Source organism: Microcaecilia unicolor, chromosome 1 (genome assembly GCF_901765095.1).
Source record: "Microcaecilia unicolor chromosome 1, aMicUni1.1, whole genome shotgun sequence".
NCBI lineage: Eukaryota > Metazoa > Chordata > Amphibia > Gymnophiona > Siphonopidae > Microcaecilia > Microcaecilia unicolor.
In genome coordinates, this window is record NC_044031.1 from 647,619,528 (window position 1) to 647,646,523 (window position 26,996).

General features: G+C 50.1%; 1 protein-coding gene across 1 annotated transcript in view; it reads right to left on the reverse strand.

Annotated features, from left to right (window-relative positions):
* UNC93B1 (unc-93 homolog B1, TLR signaling regulator) overlaps window positions 1-26,996 on the reverse strand; it is a 91,135-nt gene that overhangs the window by 37,733 nt on the left and 26,406 nt on the right. Inside the window, exons 3-4 of the mRNA XM_030222627.1 lie at window positions 26,036-26,177; window positions 6,170-6,323 (exon numbers count right to left, since the gene is read on the reverse strand). Of these exons, the coding sequence (XP_030078487.1) occupies window positions 6,170-6,323; window positions 26,036-26,177 (296 nt within the window). The remainder of the gene's footprint in view (window positions 1-6,169; window positions 6,324-26,035; window positions 26,178-26,996) is intronic.

Genomic DNA, 26,996 nt, shown 5'->3' on the forward strand with positions numbered 1-26,996 from the left:
CTGCCTTTAAAGAATTCCGTCAGCTGGCGGGGGACCCCCAACCCCCGCCAGCCAAGCCGAGGTCCTTTCATTTTTCCACTGAAGCTGGCGCCGACGAAAGTTTCTTTTGAGTCTGACGTCGCTGCACGTTGTACGTGCAGGACGTCAGATTCAGAAACAGCTTCATTCTGTTTCTGAGTCTGACGTCCTGCACGTACAACGTGCAGCGACGTCAGACTCAAAAGAAACTTTCGTCGGCGCCAGCTTCAGTGGAAAAATGAAAGGACCTTGGCTTGGCTGGCGGGGGTTGGGGGTCCCCCGCCAGCTGACGGAATTCTTTAAAGGCAGCCGGCAGGGGCAGGAGGACGCGGACCTCGGCTGGCGGGGGTTGGGGTCCCCCGCCAGCGAAGGTAGGCGAGCAACGGAGGGGGAGGGTTGGCAGCGGTAGGGGGGGTCCAGGGCAAAATCTGCGGGGGCCCAGGCCCCTGAGGCCCCACGCAGATACGCCCCTGTCTGGAACCAATACTTGATATCATTTGTCTTTCAGAAAATGCGTATACAGGGCCGGTCTTAGCAAGTGCAGGGCCCTATGCAGACCAATTTGGTGGGGCCCCATCCTAGCCCCGCCTACCATAGCCCTGCCCCAGCCTGGCTCCGCCCCCACCCTAGCCCCACCCCATTGATAAGATTATTCCATTTAAAAAAAAAATTTTTATTTATGAAATTTCAAATAAAGACAAATGACGCTAAACTTGTACAAAAAAACTGATTGAAATAATAAGCAAAATGCTATCATGAAACCATAAACAGCACTAATTCCAAGGACAAGACGAGCTACAACCTTATGCGTGGCATGGAAAGCCAACTTTAATTACACCGGGCTCTAAAACACCAGTGCACAACCTAGTGAAAAAAAAACAAAAAAACAAAAATGGCTGCAAACTATACGCTAGCAGAATACTGCACCTTCCTTGATCACACCTGAAAAACACATGAAGGCAAAATACTGAACTGGAAAGTAACCTCAAGAAGTCAGAATCAGCATGCAGCAATACTACAAAAATTGAAACTTACTTGAAAAATATCACAGATGCACATTTCCAAAAACTGACATATTCCAATTAATAAATCCTGAATAAAATAGTTTTTTTTTCTACCTTTGTTGTCTGGTGACTTTGTTTTTCTGATCATGCTGGCTCAGTATCCGATTGTGCTGCTATCTGTCCTAACTCCGTTTCCAGGGCTTCCTTTCCATTTATTTCTTTACTTTCCGCCTTTCTTCTTCATTTCTTGCCCTACATCCGTAAGTAAAAGCTGGGTCCTCCGCAGACTTGACTGTCCAGTGGATCCAGCTTCTGCCTATTTTCTATATCCATGTGCACTTTTTCTCCTCTCTTCCTTTTCCCTCACCTCATCTCCTTCCTCACTCTTCCCTTGCCTCCATCCATGTCCAGCATTTCTTCTCTCTCCTCCATCCACCCATGTCCAGCGACCCTCCTGTCCCCCCTGCCATCCATCTATGTCCAGCAACCCCCCGTCCCCTCTGCCCTCCCCTGCCATCCACCTATGTCCAGAAACCCCCTCCCCTGCCATCCACCTATGTCCAGAAACCCCCCTCCCATGCCATCCACCCATGTCCAGCGACCCTCCTGTCCTCCCTGCCCTCCACCTATGTGCAGAACCCCCCCATCCCCTTTGCCCTCCCCTGCCATCCACCTATGTGCAGAACCCCCCCCATCCCCTTTGCCCTCCCCTGCCATCCACCTATGTCCAGAAACCCCCCTCCCATGCCATCCACCCATGTCCAGCGACCCTCCTGTCCTCCCTGCCCTCCACCTATGTGCAGAAACCCCCCTCTCCTGCCATCCACCCATGTCCAGCGACCCTCCTGTCCCCCCTGCCATCCCCTGCCATCCACCTAAGTGCAGAACCCCCCCATCCCCTTTGCCCTCCCCTGCCATCCACCTATGTCCAGAAACCCTCCTGTCCTCCCTGCCTGCCCCTGCCATCCTGTCCAGAAACCCCCCTCCCCTGCCACCATGTCCAGCGACCCTCCTGTCCCCCCTGCCCTCTCCTGCCATCCACCTATGTGCAGAAACCCCCCCCCGTCCCCTTTGCCCTCCCCTGCCATCCACCTATGTCCAGAAAACCCCCTCCCCCGCCATCCACCCATGTCCAGCGACCCTCCTGTCCTCCCTGCCATCCACCTATGTCCAGAAACCCCCTCCCCTGCCATCCACCCATGTCCAGTGACCCCCCTGCCGTCCCCTGCCATCCACCTATGTGCAACACTCCCCGTCCCCTCTGCCCTCCCCTGCCATCCACCTATGTCCAGAAACCCCCCTCCCCTGCCATCCACCCATGTCCAGCGACCCTCCTGTCCCCCCTGCCCTCCTCTGCCATCCACCTATGTGCAGAAACCCCCCCGTCCCCTCTGCCCTCCCCTGCCATCCACCTATGTCCAGAAACCCCCTCCCCTGCCATCCACCCATGTCCAGCGACCCTCCTGTCCCCTCTGCCCTCCCCTGCCATCCACCTATGTCCAGAAACCCTCCTGTCCTCCCTGCCTGCCCCTGCCATCCTGTCCAGAAACCCCCTCCCCTGCCACCATGTCCAGCGACCCTCCTATTCCCCCTGCCCTCTCCTGCCATCCTCTTCTCTCCCCCAACCAAGGAAGGTTAACTTTTCTTTTAAATTTACCCTCCATCGCCGCCGGGAATCCAGCACAGCAGCGTCAGTGAAAACGCTCCTCCCCTCCCGTTCCCCCGACGTCTGTAGCAGAACAGAAGCTCTTCCTGATTCGTTTATTCTCATTGTCCCGCCCAACAATGAGAACGAACAAATCAGGAAGAGCTTCTGTTCTGCTACAGACGTCGGGGGAACTCGGGAGGGGAGGAGCGTTTTCACTAACGCTCGCTGCTGTGCTGGATTCCCGGCGGCGATGGAGGGTAAATTTAAAAGAAAAATTATCCTTCCCCTAGGTTGGGAGGAGAAGAAGAGGGCAGGCAGGGTGGCGGTAAGCATGGCGCGGCGGCGCCGTGCCATGCTTACCTGGCTTGTTGTTTACGTCGGTGCCCTGGGAAGAGGCTGACTGAGGCGTGCCGCGCAGGGGCCCCCTAAGTGCGGGGCCCTATGCGGCCGCCTCGGTTGCCTCAGCCTAAGACCGGCCCTGTGCATATACAGCACAGATCTTTTAGACCATTTTTAGTCTGTTGGGTTTGGTAGTGAGACACTGTGAAGGCCGCCTCGTCATTGGTTAATTCCTCATGTCACACTGATTGGCTGCTGAAGGATAGCAACACACTGGCACCTGATGCTCTCTGACCAATTGCAGGGTTTCATTTCTGTTGGGCTGGCCTGGCTCTGTGCAATGGCATGGGGGTCTGGGTTCAAATACCCTGTTGGTTGGAGCCAGTTGGATCCAAGTGAAGCAATTTGTTGGTTGGAGCCAGTTGGGTCCAAGTGAAGCAATTTGGTGGTACACTCAGGCTCCAGGAGGGAGAAAAGGAGGGAGAAAACTGATACAGGATATGAACGGGTCTATAGGTTTGTGCCTTAAAAGCAACAACATTTTGGAGGTGGCACATTTTCTGCACTACTGCTGCCTCACAGACTGCCAAAACAGTTCCTCCTACTATTGCCCCTACCTGTCCCCACTGCTCCTACTGCTCTCTTATCCAGTGGTGGGGGTGAGGGGGCACCTATTACATAGTAACATAGTAGATGACGGCAGAAAAAGACCTGCATGGTCCATCCAGTCTGCCCAAGACAAACTCATATGTGTATACCTTACCTTGAATTTGTACCTGTCCTTTTCAGGGCACAGACTGTACAAGTCTGCCCAGCAGTATTTCCCGCCTCCCAACCACCAGTCCCGCCTCCCATCACTGGCTCTGGTATAGACCGTATAAGTCTGCCCTCCCCTATCCTAGCCTCCCAACCACCAACCCCTCTTCCCCCCACCTGCTCCGCCACCCAATTTCAGCTAAGCTTCTGAGGATCCATTCCTTCATGCATATCCCACGCATGTTTGAACTCCGTTACCGTTTTCATCTCCACCACCTCCCGCGGGAGGGCATTCCAAGCGTCCACCACCCTCTCCGTGAAAAACTACTTCCTGACATCTTTCCTGAGTCTGCCCCCCTTCAATCTCATTTCATGTCCTCTCGTTCTACCGCCTTCCCATCTCCGGAAAAGATTCGTTTGCGGATTAATACCTTTCAAATAGAGTGCAATCTGAGTGCATCCTTACTGCAATCTAAGAATGACACCATCGGACTGGAGGTCAAGGAGGCTTGTAGGGCTCATATGTTTATGAAAGAGAGGGATGAGACAGTGTAGCTCCGGCACTGACAGCTCTGTGGATGCCAGTGGGTGCTAAGCACCCCAGATACTGAGCAAGCACTTCCACTGGGTCTAGGAAGAGTCTGTCATCCCCAGTCATTTTATAGTGTGCAGCGGCGCCCAAAAAAGCAAACAGGATGCTAGGAATTATTAGGAAAGGGAGAATAAGACCAAAAATACTATAATGCCTCTGTATTTCTCCATGGTGCGACCGCACCTTGAATATTGTGTTCAGTTCTGGTTGCCGTATCTCAAGAAAAGATGTAGTGGATTTAGAAAAGGTTCAAAGAAGAGCGACCAAAATGATAAGGGGATGGATCTCCTCTCGAATGAGGAAAGGCTAAAAAGGTTAGGGCTCTTCAGCTTGGAAAAGCGACAGATGAGGGGAGATATGATTGAGGTCTACAAAATCCTGAGTGGTGTAGAACAAGTAGAAGTAAATCGATTTTTTACTCGTTCCAAAAGTACAAAGACTAGGGGACACTCGAGGAAGTCACATGGAATACTTTTAAAACAAATAGGAGGAAATATTTTTCACTCAATGAATAGTTTAGCTCGGGAACTCTTTGATGGAGGATATGGTAACAGCAGTTAGCGTATCTGGGTTTAAAAAAGGTTTAGACAAGTTCCTGGAGGAAAGTCTATAGTTTGCTATTGAGAGAGACATAGGGAGGCAGCTGCTTCCCCCAGGATTGGTAGCATGGAATGTTGATACTAATTGGGTTTCTGCCAGGTATTTGTGACCTGGCTTGGCCACTGTTTGGAAACGGGATAGTGGGTTAGATGGACCATTTGTCTGGCCCAGTATGAATACTCTTATGCTCTTATGTTCTTATGTACAATGTTAGTGCCTATGATTGACAGCACTTAGCAGTGGCAGCTGTCTCAGTCCATTACTAGATGTGCCTCTGGGGACATGACCCTCCAGCCACTGGTCTGCCAAAGGTATCCTGAGCCACCCAGGCATGCTGTCTGGTTAGTGGCGATTGACAGAGACTGCCAGGGGGAAAGAGAAAAGAACACAGGAGACAGCAACAAACAAATATTTCTACCCATACTCATTGATCCAGCACTGGCAGAAAAAGGAGTGTACACAGAGCTTCCAGTGACAAGTGACCCAGCCCTGGTCTGGAGAGAGGTTTTAGGTGAGTCTGGACTTTCTGATACCCCCCCCCACCCCCATTTCTGTGACAGTGTGGTGCCTGTAGCACTGAGTTCGATAAAAGAGTTAGCACTAGAACTCTCACACTCTTGGATGTAAATTTTGAAATTAGGACTGGCCTAAAATTTCCTTTCAGGAAGTAGGCCCTGGCAGCTCTGCAGATACAACAGAAACAGACTAATGATAGAAATAGGAAGAGCAGAGTGAAAAACAACAGTGGGAAGAAGGAAAAAGGCATACAGCAGTGATCTTACTCCCAAGTTCTCGAAGGTCACCAACAGGTCAAGTTTTCAGAATACCCCTATCACATTTGCAAGACAGAGGTTTGCATGCAATGGAAGTGGTAGGTATGCAAATCTCTCTTGCATATTCATTAGGGATGCCCTGAAAACCTGACCTGGTGGCAGCCTTTGAGGACTGGGAGTGAAGACCAAAGGCATAGAGAATAGAGTAAGATGCAGGTTGAAGTATGGTTGCCAACTCAGAACGGCTAATTCAGTCCTGGTGTTTATCTACTGCATGCACGCACTTATAATTCTAAGAAAATTCAGTGGGACAAACCAAATTACAAATCCATACATGCAGTAGAGTAAAATCAGGACTGTATTAGCCAGTGCCTTATGACATGGAATCAGGTGGCTACCCTCTGTTAGAGATGGGCTAGCTGCATAATGTATGTGGTACCTAATGAGAACAGGTGTGTACAGCAGCGCCACAATGGGTGTGACATTAATACCCATCAGCATCTTGTTGTCAATGTCCTCCAATCCCATGGTGCCGTACTTCACCTCTCGGTAAGTCTCATCATAGTGCAGGATCAGCTGCATCTGCAGGAGACCTGGGGAAGAGTTCAGGAAAGAACTGATCAGGCAGGGTCCGGAATAAAACTTCCAAACTTACAGTCAGAACGAGCCCAGAAATATATATATATATATATATATATATATATATAGATATAGATATACATATACATATATTATTATTATTATTACCTGTTCGAAAAGGCATATCCTAATGACCCAACTTAATTACCTGAATCCAGCAACTCAAAGAAACCCAAACTTGTTATGAACTTAATTAACTTTATATAACCTCCCTCTCTATGTTTCCCTAATGTGTCTGTACATATCTATTTCATTTAAAATGACATCACTCTATATTTGTTTCTTCACCAGAGGAGGCTTTCGTAAGCCACATGAACCTGCAAACAGGTGGGAAAATGTGGGATACAAATGTAAACAGACAAAAAAAAGCAACAAATAAATAAATATGTGTGTGTGTGAACTTGCATTGCCACTGCCTGTGCTATATGTGTGCTAAGGTGGGGCAGTTTGTGTGTGTAGCTTGCACTGCTGCTCCCTGTGCTGTACCTGTCCTGTGGTGTGTGTGTGTGTTTGTGTGCATGTATGCCTATGTGAAGCTCGCACTGCCACTGCCTGTACTGTATGTATGCTAAAGAGTGCAGTGTGTGTGTGTGTTTTGCTGTCTGTGGATAGATGAAAAACCTCAATGTGCAGAACTACAGCAGGATTACTATAAATTCTATAAATTCTCTACATTTCCATACAAGAGAGAAAACACACTGAGCTGCTACAAACAAAAGTTGCACATGGAGCCTTGACCTAACTATAAACTGTACAGAGTGTTGGGGGGGGGGGGGAGCGTAGGGGGGCACTCAAAGTTACAAGGTGTGCCTGCTGGTAAAAAGAGAACCTGCGGCCTGACAGATTCCTCTCACTTCCATCCTCTGCTGCCTCGGGGGACACATACAGGAAGTGAGAGCAGGGACAGGCACCTCATGATCTTGTGACTCATGCTGTGTTTTCTTATGCTATTTAGGGGTTTTGCGTATATTGCTGATTAACAAGCTGAACTACCACTTGATACCAACAAAGTTAACCCAGTCAAACAGAACAAGAGAGCAGATGAGTAATGACGAGAATCTCACTGTAAAACAAACATGACCATAAAAATCAATATCCAAAGGACTATTCATTACAGCATTTTACCCCTCATTAAGGAGCCCTTTTACTACTACTACTACTACTACTACTAATAGCATTTGTATAGTGCTACCAGACGCACGCAGCGCTGAACATTTGACATAAAGAGACAGTCCCTGCTCAAAGAGCTTACAATACTAAGGTGCGTAGGCGCCTATGGGCATCCAACTCGCGTCAAACTGGAACTACCGCCCGTGCCCAGGGAGGTAATTCCATTTTTTACATGCGTCCGAAACACGCAGCACAAAATAATTTCTATTTTCTACTGTGTGGCGCTAACCAGGCGGTAATTGGCAGTGTGCACGTGAAACCTTACCAGCCGAAAATGGAAGTGCGCTGGTTTTAATTTTGCCGCACGTCCATTTTCAGCCATTAAAAAAAAGGTCTTTTTTCAGGCGCGCTGTGGACCTGCGCACGTCCATAACACATGCCTACACCAGCACAGGCCACTTTTGGCGTGCCTTAGTAAAAGGACCTCTAAGGTTGTTAGACACCTTGAAGTTTTGAGGACCAACATAATTAAATGTCCCCTGACTAGCTCCCTAAATTCTGTACAGTTTAAGTTATAAAGATAACAACACCTTGTGAATGTGCCCTCTGGCAGTGGCTAAGGCAGTACTAACACCAAATTTGTCAGGTCCTTGTGCTGCCAGATGTAGGAGAATGACTAGCAGCAACCAAAGTCCACAGGCGCAAACGGAGATACAGTAACAGGTGATAGGAATGGGTGGCCTGGCCCAGTAAAAGGAGGAGGGCTCAGCCCAGTAAAAGCAAAAGAACATGGCCCAGCCTGATGGCGAGGACAGCAAGACATGGCCTGCCCTACTCAGTAGCTGGAACAGCGGAAGCAAGATGACTCAGTCTGGCTGGGAGGTGGAAGAAGGAGTAGGAGGAGGAATAACAGGAGAACCCTGGCATGGGGAGGATAAGGGGCTCGGCCCTACACCAAGAGAAGCAGCATCAGGATTATGACAGCTACAGGTACAACAAGAGGAGAACCCTGGCATGGGGAGGAGAAGGGGCTCGGCCCTACACCAAGAGAAGCAGCATCAGGATTATGACAGCTACAGGTACAACAAGAGGAGAACCCTGGCATGGGGAGGAGAAGGGGCTCGGCCCTACACCAAGAGAAGCAGCATCAGGATTATGACAGCTACAGATACAATAGGAGGAGAACCCTGGCACAGGGAGGAGAAGGGGCCCAGCCCTACACCAAGAGAAGCAACATCAGGATTATGACAGCTACAGGTACAACAAGAGGAGAACCCTGGCATGGGGAGGAGAAGGGGCCCAGCCCTGCAGCAACAGAAGCAGCAACCAGACTGCAGCGGCAAGAGAAGGAACCCACTTTATGAAAATGAAAAGCAGCAACGAAAGAATCACACTGTAAGGAACTACAGAAGAAAGGCATCCGCTGGAATTCGTGGGAAGAGGATGGTGACTGTGGCAATGGGGGAGGGACTGGAGGGAGAAACAGGATATTAGATTGTTGGTTCAAGCATTGATGTTGTCTAGGCTGGACTACTGCAATGTTGTATATATGTGTTGCACTAAAACTTTGATAAAAAGATTGCAGCTAGTCCAGAATACAGCTGCCCAGTTGATTTTTTTCATCTAGTAGATATGATTCAGCCTCGCCGTTAATGCAGAAGACTCACTGGCTCCCAGTGTATGCTAGATCTAAATTTAAGTTATGTGTGTTGACATTTAAGATTATATATGGTGAGGCCCTTTCTTACCTTCTGGATTGGATTGTTTTATTGCATGTGAAAGCTAGATTAAAACCCACAATCCTAAGATTTTGGCTTTTTCATCTGTTCAACTAATTATTAAACACTATTCTCTTTATTACTGAGCTGTTTCAGTATGGAATACGTTACCTTTACAACATTGACTAATAGCTATATTTTTAGGAAAGCTCTTAAAACATTCTTATTTACAGAATCGATTTGAGATGTATGTCATAAAATCATAGAGTAATGGATTTTTATGCTGCATTGAGCCTGCCATGAGTGGGAAAGCGCGGGGTACAAATGTAACAAAAAAAAAATTCATATCAACGTTTTGTTATTTCTTCTTTCTAAAGAGTTGGCGTTCTTGAAATACAGAAAAACTCAAGAAGAGGAACACTGAGAGGAATACCGGATGAAACTGAAAGAAGCCAAGAGTGAGATACGTCTGGCAAAAGCACAAGCAGAAGAAAAAATGGCTAGAAATGTAAGAAGGGGTGACAAAAATTTCTTCAGGTATATTGGTGAAAGGAGGAAGACTAAAAAGGGAATTGTGAGACTGAAAGATGCTGCGAACCGCTATGTAGATAATGATGAAGAAAAAGCAAATTTGCTAAATAGATACTTTTCTTCTGCTTTCACAGAAGAAAATCCTGGAGAAGGACCGCGATTGACTGGCAAAAGTACAAATGAGAATGGAGTGGATACAGCACCGTTCATGGAAGGAAGTGTGATTGAAACAACTTGAAAAGCTAAAGGTGGACAAAGCCATGGGACCGGATGGGATCAACCCCAGGATATTGAAGGAGCTCAGAGAGGTTCTGGTGGGTCCCCTTAAAGATTTGTTTAATAAATCCTTGGAGACAGGAGAGGTTCTGTGGGATTGGAGAACATCGGATGTGGTCCTTCTTCACAAAAGTGGTGATAGGGAAGAAGCTGGAAACTACAGGCCGGTAAGCCTCACTTCGATTATTGGAAAAGTAATGGAAGCGATGCTGAAGGAAAGGATAGTGAATTTCCTGGAAGCCAATAAGTAGCAAGATTCGAGACAACATGGTTTTACCAAAGGTAAATAGTGCCAAACGAATCTCATTGAATTCTTTGACTGGGTGACTGGAGAATTGAATCAGAAACGTGCTATAGACGTAATCTACTTAGATTTCAGCAAAGCTTTTGACACGGTTCCCCACAGGAGGCTCTTGAATAAACTGGAAGGGCTGAAGATAGGACCCGATGTGGTGAACTGGATTAGGAACTGGTTGACAGACAGAAGGTGGTGGTTAATGGAATTCGCTCGGATGAGGGAAAGGTGAGTAGTGGAGTGCCTCAGGGATTGGTGCTGGGGCCGATTCTGTTCAATATATTTGTGAGTGACATTGCCGAAGGGTTGGAAGGTAAAGTTTGCCTTTTTGTGGATGATACTAAGATTTGTAACAGAGTGGACACCCGGGAGGGAGTGGTAAACATGAAAAAGGATCTACGGAAGCTAGAAAAATGGTCTAAGGTTTGGCAATTAAAATTCAATGCGAAGAAATGCAAAGTGATGCACTTAGGGAGTAGAAATCCACGGGAGACATATGTGTTAGGCGGTGAGAGTCTGATATGTACTGACGGGGAGAGGGATCTTGGGGCGATAGTATCTGAGGATCTGAAGGCGATGAAACAGTGTGACAAGGAGGTGGCCTTAGCTAGAAGGTTGCTAGGCTGTATAGAGAGAGGTGTGACCAGCAGAAGAAAAGAGGTTTTAATGCCCCTGTATAAGTCGTTGGTGAGGCCCCACCTGGAGTATTTTGTTCAGTTTGGAGGCCGTATCTTGCTAAGGATGTAAAAAGAATTGAAGAAAAGCTACGAGAACGGTATGGGATTTGCGTTACAAGATGTATGAGGAGAGACTTGCTGACCTGAACATGTATAACCTGGAGGAAAGGAGAAACAGGGGTGATATGATACAGACGTTCAAATATTTGAAAGGTATTAATCTGCAAACAAACCTTTTCCGTAGAGGACATGAAATGAGATTGAAGAAAAATGTCAGGAAGTATTTTTTCACGGAGAGTGGTGGATACTTGGAATGCCCTCCTGCGGCAGGTGGTGGAGATTAAAACGGTAATGGAATTCAAACATGTGTGGGATAAACAAAGGAATCCTGTTCAGAAGGAATGGATCCTCAGAAGCTTAGCCGAGATTGGGTGGCAGAGCCGGTGGGGGGAGGCGGGACTGGAGGTTGGGAGGCGGGGCTAGTGCTGGGCAAGACTTCTATGGTCTGTGCCCTAAAAATGACAGATACAAATCAAGGTAAGGTATACACAAAAAGTAGCACATATGAGTTTATCTTGTTGGGCAGACTGGAAAACTCTTTTTATTGGAAAAAACTAAAAACAAATAACATACAAATCAAAACCAAGCCCCTAGCTATACACGGTCCTCCTATCTATGTACACCCCCTCCCCCTCCTCAATAGTACAGTGGAAACTGTTTATTAGAAAGACCAAAGAAAAAAACCGGACATGCAAATCAAACCCCAGGCTCCTAGCTAGACATGGTCTGCCTATCTATGTACACCCCCTCCTCAATAATACAATGGATCAACCCCCCCCCCCCCGACCCCCCACAACCCCTTCAGACAACTGGCACACAATCCCCTGGGAAGCATGTCCCCTCATGGCGGCTTAAGCCTCACGTGTCTCCACCACCTCGAAGCCACCCCCACCCCTTTTTCCACCCTTTCCCACTTCGCCGCTTCCTGCACCGCCCTTACCACATCCCAGCTGACTACCTCCGCCGGCCGGACCTCCTGGTACAGGGACACCCTGCAGCGCGCCATCCAGAGGCAGTACCGCAATATCACCGAAATCAGAAAGCGTGTTACCGGATCCCCGCGTCCCTCTCCACCCTCTGGGCCATACACCCAGTCCGCATAGCTGTAGTTGCGGAAACTGGGGATCTGCAGCAACGAGGAAACCCGGTCAGAGACCTGGACTGTAAATGGGCACCTCACCAGGAAATGCTCCATCGTCTCTTCAGTTCCAGCACATTCCTCCCGTGGGCACCCTCTATCCCGCACATTGCGATATTTCAAATTTCCTCGGACGTACAGTCTACCGTGAAAGGACAGCCACGCCAGGTCTTTATACTTCACCGGGATGCGGTTCGAAGCAATCAACCGTAACCCCTGCTGCATCCGTGGGGCCGGCGCGTCCCTCAGCGCCAGAGGAGCTGAGAACACCTGCGCCCGTACTCTGTCCATCCAGACCCCCCGTTGTCCTGCCTTCACCTCCCCCACCGTCAGCCCCCACACCCTCACCAATTTCACTAGGGTCTTGCAATAACTCACCCCCCCCGGAGCCCCCCTTCGCAGTGCCACTACCCTCCCCCCCTCCCGCCATAGGTCCCAATATCTCGGCCACCACTGCAGGACACTCCTAGCCCACCCCGGTGGCTCCCGCCCTACCGCCCTCCCCAGATTGAACTGCAGGAACAAAGCGCTGAAAAACAGGACTGGGTTTATCATGCCCACCCCCCCCTCCCTCCTAGGCAGATAGGTAACATTCCGTTTTACCGGATTCGTCCTGTTGCCCCAGAGCAGCCGGAAGAACACCCCATACAAGGCCGTGTACCGGCTCTCCGGCAGCAGGCAGATGTAACTGACGAACAGAAACAAAGGAACTAAGTGTGCCTTGATGAGCTGTACCCGCTCCCCCATGGTCATTTTCCACCCCTTCCATCTATCCACCCTCCCCTTCACTTCTTGGAGACACCTATCCCAGTTGTAGAGCCTATAATCCCCCTTCTCGAAGTATATTCCCAAGACCCGTATACGTTCCACAGCTGTAGGAAACCTACCTCCCAACTCAAATTGCAGCCCCTGATCCCCAACCCACAGGCTATTGGACTTTTGAAAATTGACCTGCGACGCTGTTGCCTGCGAGTATTCCTGGATCAGGTTCTGCAATCTACCTCCCTCCCTCTGGTCCGCTACCCACACTGTAACGTCATCTGCATACGCCACGACCCTTAACTGGTTATTGTCCCCCACCTCCACCCCTTCCAGCCCCTCCGCCCCCCCCTTCTCCAGCCGTCTTATAAAAGGGTCGATGGCGTATGCATACAACAGCGGGCTGAGTGGGCACCCCTGTCGGACCCCTGCCCCTACCTCAAACCCCTGCCCTCTCCACCCGTTAACCAGGGGAAAACACCCCGCATGCCGATAGAGTAGCTGTAATTGCTCTATCCAACCCTTCGGAAACCCATAGCGCTCCAGAATGCTCCATAGGACACCCCACTGCACTCTATCAAACGCTTTTTCCTGGTCGAGTGTTACCAACAGCCTACCATGCCCTCCCACTCTACTGCGTTCTACCCCCTCCCGCACCCACGCTGCAGCTTCCAAGACCCCTCTCCCTTTAACCCCACATGCTTGCGAGGCTGCTAGCAAATCCCCAGACACCTGCCTCATTCTCTGGAATAGCATTCGCGCAAGATTTTTCGATCCGTATTAAGCAGTGCTATAGGCCGCCAGTTGGCCAGCATCGCCGGGTCCTTCCCCTTACTTAGTAGGATAAGAGCCGCCTCTGTCAAGGAACTAGGCAAGGAACCCTCCAACTGGGCTGCCCCCCATACCCTCACCAGGATCGGCACCAGCTGCTCCTTAAAGGCCTGGTAGAACTCAGTTGTTAGCCCATCCGGCCCCGGCGAGGTCTTCCTGTGGAGCGCCCCGATGGCTTCCTCCACCTCCTGTTCTGTCCACGGGTTCAAGAGGGCCTGAAGCTGGGGTCCCCTGTGACCTATCCCCGGGTTCCTTCCACATAACACTCCATCTGCTCCATATCAATCTGCTGGGCTGAAAGGAACGCCGCAAAGTGGTCCCTCACTGCCCCCCAGAATCCCCTCCTTGGTGTCCTGCAGGACCCCCTGTGCATCCCGCACCCCCTCCATCACCCTGCGCGCCCTCCGCTCCCGGCAGCATGCGAAGGGGTCCGGGCTACACATTTTTCCCGAAGTCCCGCTCATACACCAAGGAGGTGTAGCGGTTGTACTGTACCTGCTCCAGGAGTGCTTGGAGATCATGTATTTCTTCCTCCCTCCCCCCTTGTGAAATCAATGTGTCCCTCTTTTTCTTTATTGCCATGCCCAACTTTGTCCTTTCCCTCCCCTCCCTTCTCGCCTGTCTGAGAAAGAATCCCCGCGTTCGTCTTTTCACTGTATCCCACCACTCCCCCAATGACTGAAATGCCCCCTGCACTGACACCTGATCTTCCAAAAACCGGCGGTACTCCTCCCGCACCTGCTCGCTACCTAACCACTTTAAATTTAGTCGCCATAACCCCCTCCCTGGCCTCTGCGCTGCCGCCCCCCCCACCTGAAGGAGGACCATGTGGTGGTCTGAAAAGTCCACGTCCACGGTTCGTGGACCCCCCAGACAAACCCCCTTCTTTACCAGGAATCTATCGATTCTACTTTTACACTGCCCTCGAAAGAACGTGAACCCCTCCTGTTCCTCACAGAAGGCCACATGCGCGTCTACCAGCTCCGCCTCCCGCATGATCCCTGCCAGCCTCACCCCGTCATAGCCCACCTGTACCGATCGTCCCCCACTATCCTTTTTCCGCAATATGGTGTTAAAATCTCCCCCCCAGACTACTTGGCGCGAAGTGTATAGGTAGGGCTTGATCTTCCCAAAGAGGAGCACCCTTTCCTTCTTGCTTTGGGGCCCGTACACATTCACCACCCTCAGTGCTCTATCCTCCCAAATCGCATCCACAACAAGACATCTCCCCACCCCCAGCTCCACCACTCGCTGAATATTCACCCGGTGGGACTTAAATAAGATCCCCACCCCACCATACCTCTCCCCCGCCAACCCCCACACCGAGGGACCCCACTTCCAGGCCCGCCTTGCCCGCCTGATCACCTCAATGGACCGCAGCCGAGTCTCCTGGAGCAGGAAGCAATCTGCTTGGACCCTCGCGAACCAGTCATACGCTAAACCCTGCTTCTTCGGAGAGGCGATGCTGGCCACATTCAGCGTGGCAAATGTCAACACTAAGCCTGCCATCCTCATTGCGAGTCACGGGTCTGCTCACTCCCAACTTCTTTCCTTATCTCCTGGGATACCCCCTTCTTACCCTGAAGCAGGTCCTCTGCTATGCGGTCTACATCATCCCCTGCCAGATCCCCCTCCCCCCCCCCGCAGCCGTCCTGTCTGCACCTTACCCCCCCCTCCCCCTTTCTTCCTTCCTTTCTTCTTTGCTCTATCCGGACCCACCCCCTGATCCCTCCCTCTCCCCTCTTCACCCCCGCCCCCTACCTCCTCCTCCGAGTCCTCCACCTCCCCCAAGTCCTCCAAGTCCTCCAGATCCTCCTCTAGCTCCACTCTGTCCCCCCAAGCCTGCACTTGGGCCTTCACCACCTGCCCGGCCCCCTCAGCTTTCCTCTTACTCCCCTTTCCCCTCCCTCCCTCCCTTCCCTCTTCCTCCTCCCTCACCCCTCCCCCTCCCCCCAGAGCCTTCCCGCCCTTCTTCCTACCACCAGTACCCTCCTCCAGTGCTTCCTCATATTTCCGTTTGCCCTCTCCAATCCCCCCTGCCGCCCCCTCTTCCTCCATTAACTCCACCTCTTCTCCTTCCCCCTGTTCTTCCTCCTCCCTCCCAACCTCCCTATCCTCCTCCTCCTCCTCCAACACCTGAAATCTGTTCCTCCCCCTCTTCCCCTGCAGCGACCCCTCCCTGCCCACCCCTACTTCCCCCCCCCCTCCGAAACTTCCCTTTCCTCTGTGGCACTTGTACCCACTCCCCCTCTCCCCCCTGCTCCACTCCTGACCCAGCCCCCTGCCGCCCCCCCTCCTGCATCCCCTCCTTCTCCCCCCCTTGCCCCTCCCTGCCTATCACCCCCTGCCCTATCCCCTCCTCCATTTCCCCCCCCTCCCCGTCCCTTCCCCCACATATCCCACTCGTTATGGGCCGCCCTAGGGCAGTTCCGATATGCATGGCCTAACCCGCCGCAGAGGTTGCACCTGATCGCGGTGCAGTCCTCTGTGGCATGCTGATCCCCGCATCTTCCACACTTTACCACTGGGCATGACATGCTGAAGTGCCTAAACGAACCACATCTGAAGCACTGCCGCGGCTGCCCCTTGTAAAAGCACAGTATCCTGTCACGACCGATAAAGGCAGCCGAAGGAATGTGCTGGACCACATGGCTCTCCTGTCTCAATTTGACCAGGGCTCCCCAACCTCCTGCCCAAACCCTGCTTGGATCCGGTAACTTTGTAAGTGGGGATCTCAGCTCCGCATACCTCTGTAGCCAGTAGGCTAAATCTGCCCCAGAGATAGACTCATTTCTCACGAGCAGGGTGATCTGCACCAGGTCCGGCTTGCTGACTGGAATGGCCCTGAGGTCCCGCCACTCCCCCTTTCCCCTCACCCCCTCGTACCTTTCCCAGAATATTTCCATCCCCCTCTGGGTCATGAAGCTCAAGTCATATTCTGGGATGTTGATGGGGTGTATACACGCGTAAAAGTCCTCGGGTATAAACCCCATCCCCATCACCAGCCTCAAGACCCGATCCCTGGAGGGCATTGCCCCCTCCCCTATCCATTTGAGCTGTACCACATTTCGCCGCTTAGGCAGCTGTCCACCCCCTGTCCCCGCTCCCCCCCAACCCCTCCCTGGGCCCTCAAAACCACCCGATCTCCCCCCCTCCCTCCTTCCCCCTCCCTGGACTACTGCCGCAAAGGACTTGGACCCCAGCCCCCCCCCCCCCCCCCTCCCCCCTTGTTCCAGCCCTTCCCTCTGCCTCCCCCCCCTTCTGTCCCTCTGCCCCTCCCCTCAACCCTCTCCCTTCCTCAATATCCACCGCCCCCTCCCCCTCCCGTTGTCCCCCGTCCCCTTCCCTCTCAGACAAACATCCAGCAACGTCCATAGTCAGTTCTGCGGCTTGGGCTGCCTCCAACTGATTGTCCTGCCCATCACCACTTCCTGGAACGTCCCTGCTCGTCCCTGCCACTGCAGGCTCCAGCCTCTGGGCTAATCGCCTCCTCTCCTCTGTCTCCTGGCGATACTCTGGCACCTGCCCAGTCAGGTCTGCAGCTGGCGATACCAGACTCCCTGCTCGCTCTGCCCCCGAACTCCCTCCAACCTCCGGCACCAGGGGCGAAGCCTCCGGAACTCCGCCGCTCCCCTTGGCTCCTCGCTCCCAGCCGTCCTGCTGGCAGGTCTGCTCCACCACCCGCTGCACATCTGTTAGACTTGCCATGTCCACTTCTGTAGTCAACGAAAGTCTCTCAACAATCGGGTTACTTCCCTCTTGCTTCTGGTGCAGTCCCTCCTGCGTTCTCCCAATGGCTGGCGCTTCCCGGGGGCATGGCTTGTCTGTTCCTGATTCCGCCACAGGCTGGCTGTTAGCACCCCCCGATTTCACCTCTTGTAATGGACAGCTGGTCAAATGAGCTCCCAGCTGCTGCCCGCTCCTATTCCTCTCTCTCCGACCCCTCTCCTGTAAACCGCCAGCTACTCCATGCTCAGGGAAGACATCCCCTGCTCCCGGACTTCGTGGGCGGGGCTTCTCCAGATGCCATGCTGCTTCGGTTTCCACTTCAGTCATTGCAGACCCGGCCAAAAATACCGGAGTCTGCCTCTGCTGACCCTTTTCCAACAGGGCCTCCTTCACCGGCAACTGTCTCTGCTGTTTGCACAACTGCAGGTAAGCCCTCTGAGACTTCGACCACCACCTCTGTAGAAAACAGGCTGCTACCTGCGTCTCCCTCTGCTGCCTCCATTATCTGGAGTTTTGAAAAGTTACTGAGTTCTGTCCTCCCCTCCACAGGTAGGATCTCTACTCCAGCCCCCACCTCAGAGCCATGTCCTGCCGCTGCCTCCTTATCCTCTGGCTGCTGGGTAAGTGCTCTAGACTGTGTTGCCAACTGTCTCATGTATTTTAAAGTGGGGTCACCTCTGAACCCAGACAACTCTTTTGAGTCTAATGCTGCTGAAGACACTGAAGCTTGCTGCAACTGTAGTGTTCCTGAACCCCCAGACTGTGGTATTGAAGCCATCCTTTCTCGGTTAACATAGAGCTCCCTCAAAGGATTCACAGAGCCCTTTTTTAAACAGTTCAACAAGTGTTCTTTTTTCCCCAACAACTTTGATATCCGGGCTTCCTCTTTAACATACATTTGTCTGTGCTCCGCTGGGGCAAATTTACACATAGTTCTTGCCATTTTCAGACGTTTTCCTAGCTCCACTACTTCTTTTTCCACCAGCTTAATTCGTCTTACAATATTTACCACACTACTTGCTGGATCATCAGGGTCATAGCTCACTTCAAGGAACTCCTCATCTGACGATCCACTCTCCTCACTCTCACTCTCAGCTGCCTCCAGCAAAGGCTTCTGGCAAACTTCCATCGCCTCTTCCTTCTCCCTTCCTTGGAAGCGCCCTTCTGGGGCCTGTACTATCTTCCTCCCCCCTCCACTGTCTTCTCGCTTACCTTCCGCAAGCTGGGCCATGGAGGGGGAAATGCTCTGGTGGCCTCCACTGGGCTGCTTCTCCCTTCGGTCCACTGGACTCCTTTCCCTTCTCCCGGTAGTCAAACCAGGGAGAGAGCCACTCCTTTCGGCCTTCTGGTCCCGGGCCCCAGGAGGCCCCATAGCCTGGGACTTTCCTGAGGCCTTCTCCCCAGGGACCCTCCTCATCTTTGGGGAGGGAGCTAGGTCTCACTCCCTTTCCACTGGAAGTCAGCAGAGCTCTCTAAAACACCTCCTTCCTCCTCAGCAGACTGGATAGACCGTGCAGGTCTTTTTCTGCTGTCATCTACTATGTTACTATTGTAATCCACAGTAAACCATCCGTGGTATTTGCAGAATATAAGCTGTGCATAACATAACATTAAAACTGGGGAGCAGGTGACTGAGGAAGTGTCAATGGCACTGGGAAGGGGGACGAGGGAAGTGGAACCGGGACAGAGCTCAGGGAAATGGCACTGGAACTAGAGCAGGTGAGAGAGCAGCCTACAATGGGACCACAGAGTGGGCTAGTAAGAAGGAGGCAGGAAGTGAAGAACCTAGGAGAAGGGGAGGGATAGGGAGTAGAGGATACAGTAGCCGGAGAAGATGTGACAGGATCCCACCCCACAAATCACATGAACTGTCCACTCGCTATTATAAGGAACAAGCAGGGCCGGTCTTAGCAAGTGCGGGGCCCTATGCAGACCAATTTGGTGGGGCCCCATCCTAGCCCCGCCCCAGCCTGGCTCCGCCCCCACCCTAGCCCCACCATAGCCCTGCCCCAGCCTGGCTCCGCCCCCACCCTAGCCCCACCCCATTGATAAGATTATTCCATTTTTAGAAAATTTTTTTTATTTATGAAATTTCAAATAAAGACAAATGACGCTAAACTTGTACAAAAAAACTGATTGAAATAATAAGCAAAATGCTATCATGAAACCATAAACAGCACTAATTCCAAGGACAAGACGAGCTACAACCTTATGCGTGGCATGGAAAGCCAACTTTAATTACACTGGGCTCTAAAACACCAGTGCACAACCTAGTGAAAAAAAAACAAAAAAAACAAAAATGGCTGCAAACTATACGCTAGCAGAATACTGCACCTTCCTTGATCACACCTGAAAAACACATGAAGGCAAAATACTGAACTGGAAAGTAACCTCAAGAAGTCAGAATCAGCATGCAGCAATACTACAAAAATTGAAACTTACTTGAAAAATATCACAGATGCACATTTCCAAAAACTGACATATTCCAATTAATAAATCCTGAATAAAATAGTTTTTTTTTCTACCTTTGTTGTCTGGTGACTTTGTTTTTCTGATCATGCTGGCTCAGTATCAGATTGTGCTGCTATCTGTCCTCTTAACTCCGTTTCCAGGGCTTCCTTTCCATTTATTTCTTTACTTTCTGCCTTTCTTCTTCATTTCTTGCCCTACATCCGTAAGTAAAAGCTGGGTCCTCCGCAGACTTGACTGTCCAGTGGATCCAGCTTCTGCCTATTTTCTATATCCATGTGCACTTTTTCTCCTCTCTTCCTTTTCCCTCACCTCATCTCCTTCCTCACTCTTCCCTCGCCTCCATCCATGTCCAGCATTTCTTCTCTCTCCTCCATCCACCCATGTCCAGCGACCCTCCTGATCCCCCTGCCATCCATCTATGACCAGCAACCCCCCCGTCCCCTCTGCCCTCCCCTGCCATCCACCTATGTCCAGAAACCCCCCTCCCCTGCCATCCACCCATGTCCAGCGACCCTCCTGTCCTCCCTGCCCTCCCCTGCCATCCACCTATGTCCAGAAACCCCCCCTCCCCTGCCATCCACCCATATCCAGCGATCCTCCTGTCCCCTCTGCCCTCCCCTGCCATCCACCTATGTCCAGAAACCCTCCAGTCCTCCCTGCCTGCCCCTGCCATCCTGTCCAGAAACCCCCCTCCCCTGCCACCACGTCCAGCGACCCTCCTGTCCCCCCTGCCCTCTCCTGCCATCCACCTATGTGCAGAAACCCCCCCCCCGTCCCCTTTGCCCTCCCCTGCCATCCACCTATGTCCAGAACCCCCCCTCCCCTGCCATCCACCCATGTCCAGCAACCCTCCTGTCCCCCCTGCCCTCTCCTGCCATCCACCTATGTGCAGAAACCCCCCCCCATCCCCTTTGCCCTCCCCTGCCATCCACCTATGTCCAGAACCCCCCCTCCCCTGCCATCCATCCATGTCCAGCGACCCTCCTGTCCCCCCTGCCCTCCCCTGCCATCCACCTATGTCCAGAAACCCTCTTGTCCTCCCTGCCTGCCCCTGCCATCCTGTCCAGAAACCCCCCTCCCCTGCCACCACGTCCAGCGACCCTCCTGTCCCCCCTGCCCTCTCCTGCCATCCACCTATGTGCAGAAACCCCCCCCCGTCCCCTTTGCCCTCCCCTGCCATCCACCTATGTCCAGAACCCCCCCTCCCCTGCCATCCACCCATGTCCAGCAACCCTCCTGTCCCCCCTGCCCTCTCCTGCCATCCACCTATGTGCAGAAACCCCCCCCCCATCCCCTTTGCCCTCCCCTGCCATCCACCTATGTCCAGAACCCCCCCTCCCCTGCCATCCATCCATGTCCAGCGACCCTCCTGTCCCCCCTGCCCTCCCCTGCCATCCACCTATGTCCAGAAACCCTCTTGTCCTCCCTGCCTGCCCCTGCCATCCTGTCCAGAAACCCCCCTCCTCTGCCACCATGTCCAGCGACCCTCCTGTTCCCCCTGCCCTCTCCTGCTATCCTCTTCTCCCCCCCCAACCAAGGAAGGTTAACTTTTCTTTTAAATTTACCCTCCATCGCCGGAATCCAGCACAGCAGTGTCACTCAAAACGCTCCTCCCCTCCCGAGTTCCCCCGACGTCTGTAGCAGAACAGAAGCTCTTCCTGATTCGTTTATTCTCATTGTCGGCGGGACAATGAGAATGAACGAATCAGGAAGAGCTTCAGTTCCGCTACTGACATCGGGGGGGACTCGGGAGGGGAGGAGTGCTTTGACTGACGCTGCTGTGCTGGATTCCGGCGATGGAGGGTAAATTTAAAAGAACAATTATCCTTCCTTGGTTGGGGGGAGAAGAAGAGGGCGGGCAGGGTGGCGGTAAGCATGGCGCGGCGGCACCACCGTGCCATGCTTACCTGGCTTATTGTTTACGTCGGTGCCCTGGGAAGAGGCTGTCTGAGGCGTGCCGCGCGGGGCCCTATGCGGCCGCCTCGGTCGCCTCGGCCTAAGACTGGCCCTGGGAACAAGTATCCCAGATTTACCCCACACCAACAATCTAGTAATCTTACTGATCATATCCTAACCCTTCACAGAAATCACCCCCCCCCCCCCCCTCGATACCTTGGAAAACCTGTATGGGAATGAGGACAGTGAAAGGAGCACAGCCATAGAAACATAAGTGTTGCCATACTGGGACAGACCAAAGGTCCATCAAGCCCAGTATCTTGTCTCCAATAGTGGCCAATCCAGGTCACAAGTACCTGGCAAGATCCCAAAACAGTACAATACATTTTATGTTCCCTATCCTAGAAATAAGCAGTAGATTCTCCCAAGTCCATTTTAATAATGGCTTATGGACTTTTCTTTTAGGAAGATATCCAAACGTTTTTTTAAACCCGCTAAGCTAACTGCTTTTACTACATTCTCTGGCAATGAATTCCAGAGTTTAATTATAAATTGAGTGAAGAATATTTTCTCCGATTTGTTTTAAATTTACTATTTTGTAGCTTCATTAGTCCTAGTACTTTTGAAAAGAATAAACAAGTGATTCACGTCTACCTGTTCCACTCTACTCAGTATTTTATAGATCTCTATCATATCTTCCTTCAGCCATCTTTTCTCCAAGCTTAAGAGCCCTAGACGCGTCAGCCTTTTCTCATAGGGAAGTCATTCCATCCCCTTTATCATTTTTGTTACCCTTCTCTGTACTTTTTCTAATTCTACTATATCTTTTTTAATATGTGGTGACCAGAATTGCACATATTCAAGGTACAGTCGCACCATGGAATGATACAAAGGCATTATAACATCCTCATTTTTATTTCCTATTCCTTTCCTAATAATACCTAACATTCTATTTGCTTTCTTCACCGCTGCTACACACTGAACAGAAGGTTTCAACATCGTCAACGATGACACCTAGATCCTTTTCCTGGTAGGTAACTCCTAATGTGGAACCCTGCTTCACATAGCAATAGCTTGAGTTCCTCATTCCCACGTGCATCACTTTACACTTGCTTACATTAAACATCATATGCCGACAGAGAGAAAGAAAGCAGAATGGGTACAAGATCGAGACACAGGAAGAGACCGAGAAAAAGTACTTGCAACTCTCGTTGCAAAAAAGTAAAGTGACCTCAAGATCAACTTACAAAGTACCATATGAGAATAAGAACTTTTGGCTCCAGATTTCTCTTCTCCCTGGTCCCATCTCTGTTGCTGTTCCTCTCACAAAATACTAAGGAGAATTTTTAGCAGAAGGTTTAATCCTCTTGCTTTGGCAATAGTGAATTATTATTATTCCTTATTTAGGCTCCCCGTCTTTTTTGCACAGCTTTCTCCTCCCTTACCAATCGACACGCACTCTGGATGCTGCTAATCAGCATCTTCTTCTTGTTCCTTCTCATCTTCAGATTCGATCTGCTTCGTGTCACTCTGCCTGTTTTGGGGTTCTTGCTCCTACCTCGTTGAATTCATCACCTTTATACCTTCGCTCTGAACTGTCTTTCCTGAAATTCAAAACCTTATTGAAAACTTACTACTTTCATTGCTGCTTTCCCTTCTGCAATAGCTTGATCTCCTATTGGTCCACAGTACCTTCATTTTGGCCTCGCAGCAGCCCCCTCACCTCGTCTCACTAGTGTCTTGTTCCTCTTTACACTCTCCTCCTTCCATTTATTTATTTATCTACTAGTAAAAAAGCCCCGTTTCTGATGCAAATGAAACGGGGGCTAGCAATGTTTTCTTTTGTGTGCATGTGGGAGTGTGTGTGTCCCTGCCCTCTGGCCTCTCTCCCCTCCCCCCTCTGAGTCCTTCACTGTTACAGAGCCAGCGATTTGATTTCGTGCTCTGCTGTTTTCCTTCACTGACTGTGTTACAGAGAGGGCGGGGCAGACACTCATAGGGAAACCGGATATCTCGCCCCCTTCACACTTCCGGCTGGAGGCTTCATAGAAAGTTGGTGTTGCTTTTTATATAGAGAGATTAGGATTTATTTACTGCCTTTTTGAAGGAATTCACTCAAGGAGGTGTACAGTAAGAATACATCAAACATAGACAATTACAGCAGTAAATATATTCAAACAATACAAAGTATGGCATAGTATATTCCTTACAATGTCAACACAATATATAATAGAACATATTAATAGACAGTGTAGGGAATAAGCGAAGACAGAACATATAGATAGGTAAGAGAGTAAGAGGTAAGAGGAGTTAGAAAGTAAGGTGACTAATTTAAAGAAAGGTGCACATGAGGTCAGACATATGGTTAAATATCTCTGATAGGGTAGGGTAGGAGTGAATAAACATTTGTATATCTAAATAGATAATTGGTCATGTGTTTCCCCTCCCTTATTATTATTGACCTGTAACCTAGCCTCCTTACGTATCCTTCCTGACCCCTTCATACATTTTTTTTTCCTTTTGTAAACACTTAGATGTAGTTACTATTTGCCATATATTAAAAAAGATGAAATGTGAAAAATGATATCACCGAGTCCCCAGTGAGGTCAGGTGACAGGGCAATAAACTCCCCCCTTCCCCCCACACACATACACATTACAGAAAATCTCATTTACAATCAGTAGGCCAAGATGGACTATTCTTAGCTCACAGCTCAGAAACTACGGTGGTAATTCCATAAGAGGGTAACACATGACAGGTGCCTCAGTGGGGCATGCCTGGCACCAAAATGCCATCACAGGATACTAGCATAACCCGCCACTGAGGCGCATAACATACAGCTACGCCAGTCATTGACACAGCATAAATGCTGGTGTATAAGCGCAGCACACTTTGGAGGCAATTCAATAAATAAATAATACTGAAATTCAGCATCGAAAAACTGAAGCGCTAAGGTGGTGGGGGTGGGGGTTCTATATATGGTGCCTAAAAAATCCGAGCGGGAAACATTTCCGCCTAAGCATATTTTATAAGCCACACCTAGATTTAGACGCAGTATATAGAATACGCTTAGGTGGCAATTGTAGCAAGCATCCATTTACACCAAGGAAAACATGGCGTAAATCCTGACACGTAGATTTAGACACAAAGGGCCATATTCTATAACTACATGCATAAATTTTGGAATGCCCAAAAAACACCCATTTCCCCACCCATAACCATGCCCCTTTTTGTCTGCGCATGTTAGAAGTTAGGTGCAGTGCATTACAGAACACGTTTAGCAAGCTGTGCGCATAAAATGTAATTATTGCCAATTTGTGCTCGTTATTGCTTGTTAAGTGCTATCATCGATGCTAATTAGCTTGTTAAGCCAATTAAGTTACACATACTGTTACAGAATCTGTTTGGATTTCGGCGCACATCTCTAGGCGCGTTATACAGAATCCGGGGGTAAGCACCGTTCTACAAGTGGAGCGCACTCTTTATAGAATAGCTTTTGATGCAGATCCCACAGCTAACATTTGGGCACCGTACTTACGCCTGCTAAAAAGCAGGTGTAAATGCCAACACACAGCTTAGGTGCACTTCGGGTATATTCTGTAAATCTGCGTGCAACTTTTTCAAACACCCCCCTGGCCATGCCCTCTTTTCAGATACGTGCAATTGAAGTTAGGCATCGTGCTTTACAGAATAGCATGCAGCAAGAAGCGCGCGCAAATTTTTAAGACTGCCAATTACCAATAGGTGGCTGTTAGCACCCAATGGTTCATGTTTCCGAGCTCATTAGTCAATTTACTTGCTTGCACATCTCTGATATAAAATTTGACGTGGAAATCTGGGTACGATATTCATTTATTAGGATTTATTTACCATCTTTTTGAAGGAATTAATTCAAGGAGGTTTACATAGAATCCAGGGTTATGCACAAAACGTGGCACTCCGCCCATGGCCCGCCCAGGCTCCACTCAGATCTACACCCCCCTTACACTTACACATGATGCCACTTGCATGTAACCATAGAGAATTGCATCTAAAGTACTTATGCACATTACTGCCAATGTTTTCAGAAGTAACATGGCTATGTGGCATGTAAGTGCAGGAACTAAGTAATGAATTACCCTCAAAACATGGACCTTGGCAGCCGTCGAGTTATGCAGTGATGCTGGGAACGTACCAAGATATACACCGTAGGTCAGCATGCCACCTACACTGGCAGAGATGACGTTCTTGATAATGGCAAGGCGCTTGCGGCGAAAGTATTTCTGCTCCTCCTCCTCCTCATTGTAGTCTTGATTGGGGTCAAGAAAATTGTCAATCTGGAAAGAGAAAAGACGCAGAAAGAGTCTGGTGAGGTCCAGTGTGGAAGAAAAATGGACTTTCCATACTGAATGGTATCTGCTGTAGTTTGAAGTTGGTGGGTCTGGGGAGGAAGAAATGGGGTCGTGTGTGGTACCGCCACATGCCCTTGGGTGACAAGGACTGGGTTTGGTGTTACCACCAACTCTGTCATTTTGAATTTACAGGACCTGTGAAGTTCAGTTAGTTTGTTGCCATCTAACTTGTAAAATTCTTAACTGTTTAAGATTGTTATATAATGTTATAACATAGGCATTCGCACGCCTCGCACGCATCTATACGTTCCAATCATAGGAGCCAATTTTTCAAAATTATTGGAGGTGTTAAGCCCAATGGAAGTAACCCCTCCCTGGACAAATTTCAAGGAATTTTCTCAATATTGGAGGTACTCAAGCACCCACAGAGCCTTATGACTCCAATAAAATATCAAACACCTAGGCTTGCGGCAAAATGTAGACTGCAGCTTTATTAATCCATTAAATGTCTTACATTCCATTAACTATGCCATCCTCCACCCCCTCCACATATATCTCAACAGTATCCATTTCCCCAGGTTAGTAGGTCACGACCTAACCTTGACAAATATCTTTATGTTGTTCAAGAAGGTATCACCAAATCATGCAATCTTTCACCCTCAAGGCCCATGGTGGTGTCACACATAGACCTCCCTCCCCAAAACTGCATCTATGTCATTCATTCCAAAAGTACAAAGACTAGGGGACACTCGAGGAAGTTACATGGAAATACTTTTAAAACAAATTGGAGGAAATATTTTTTCA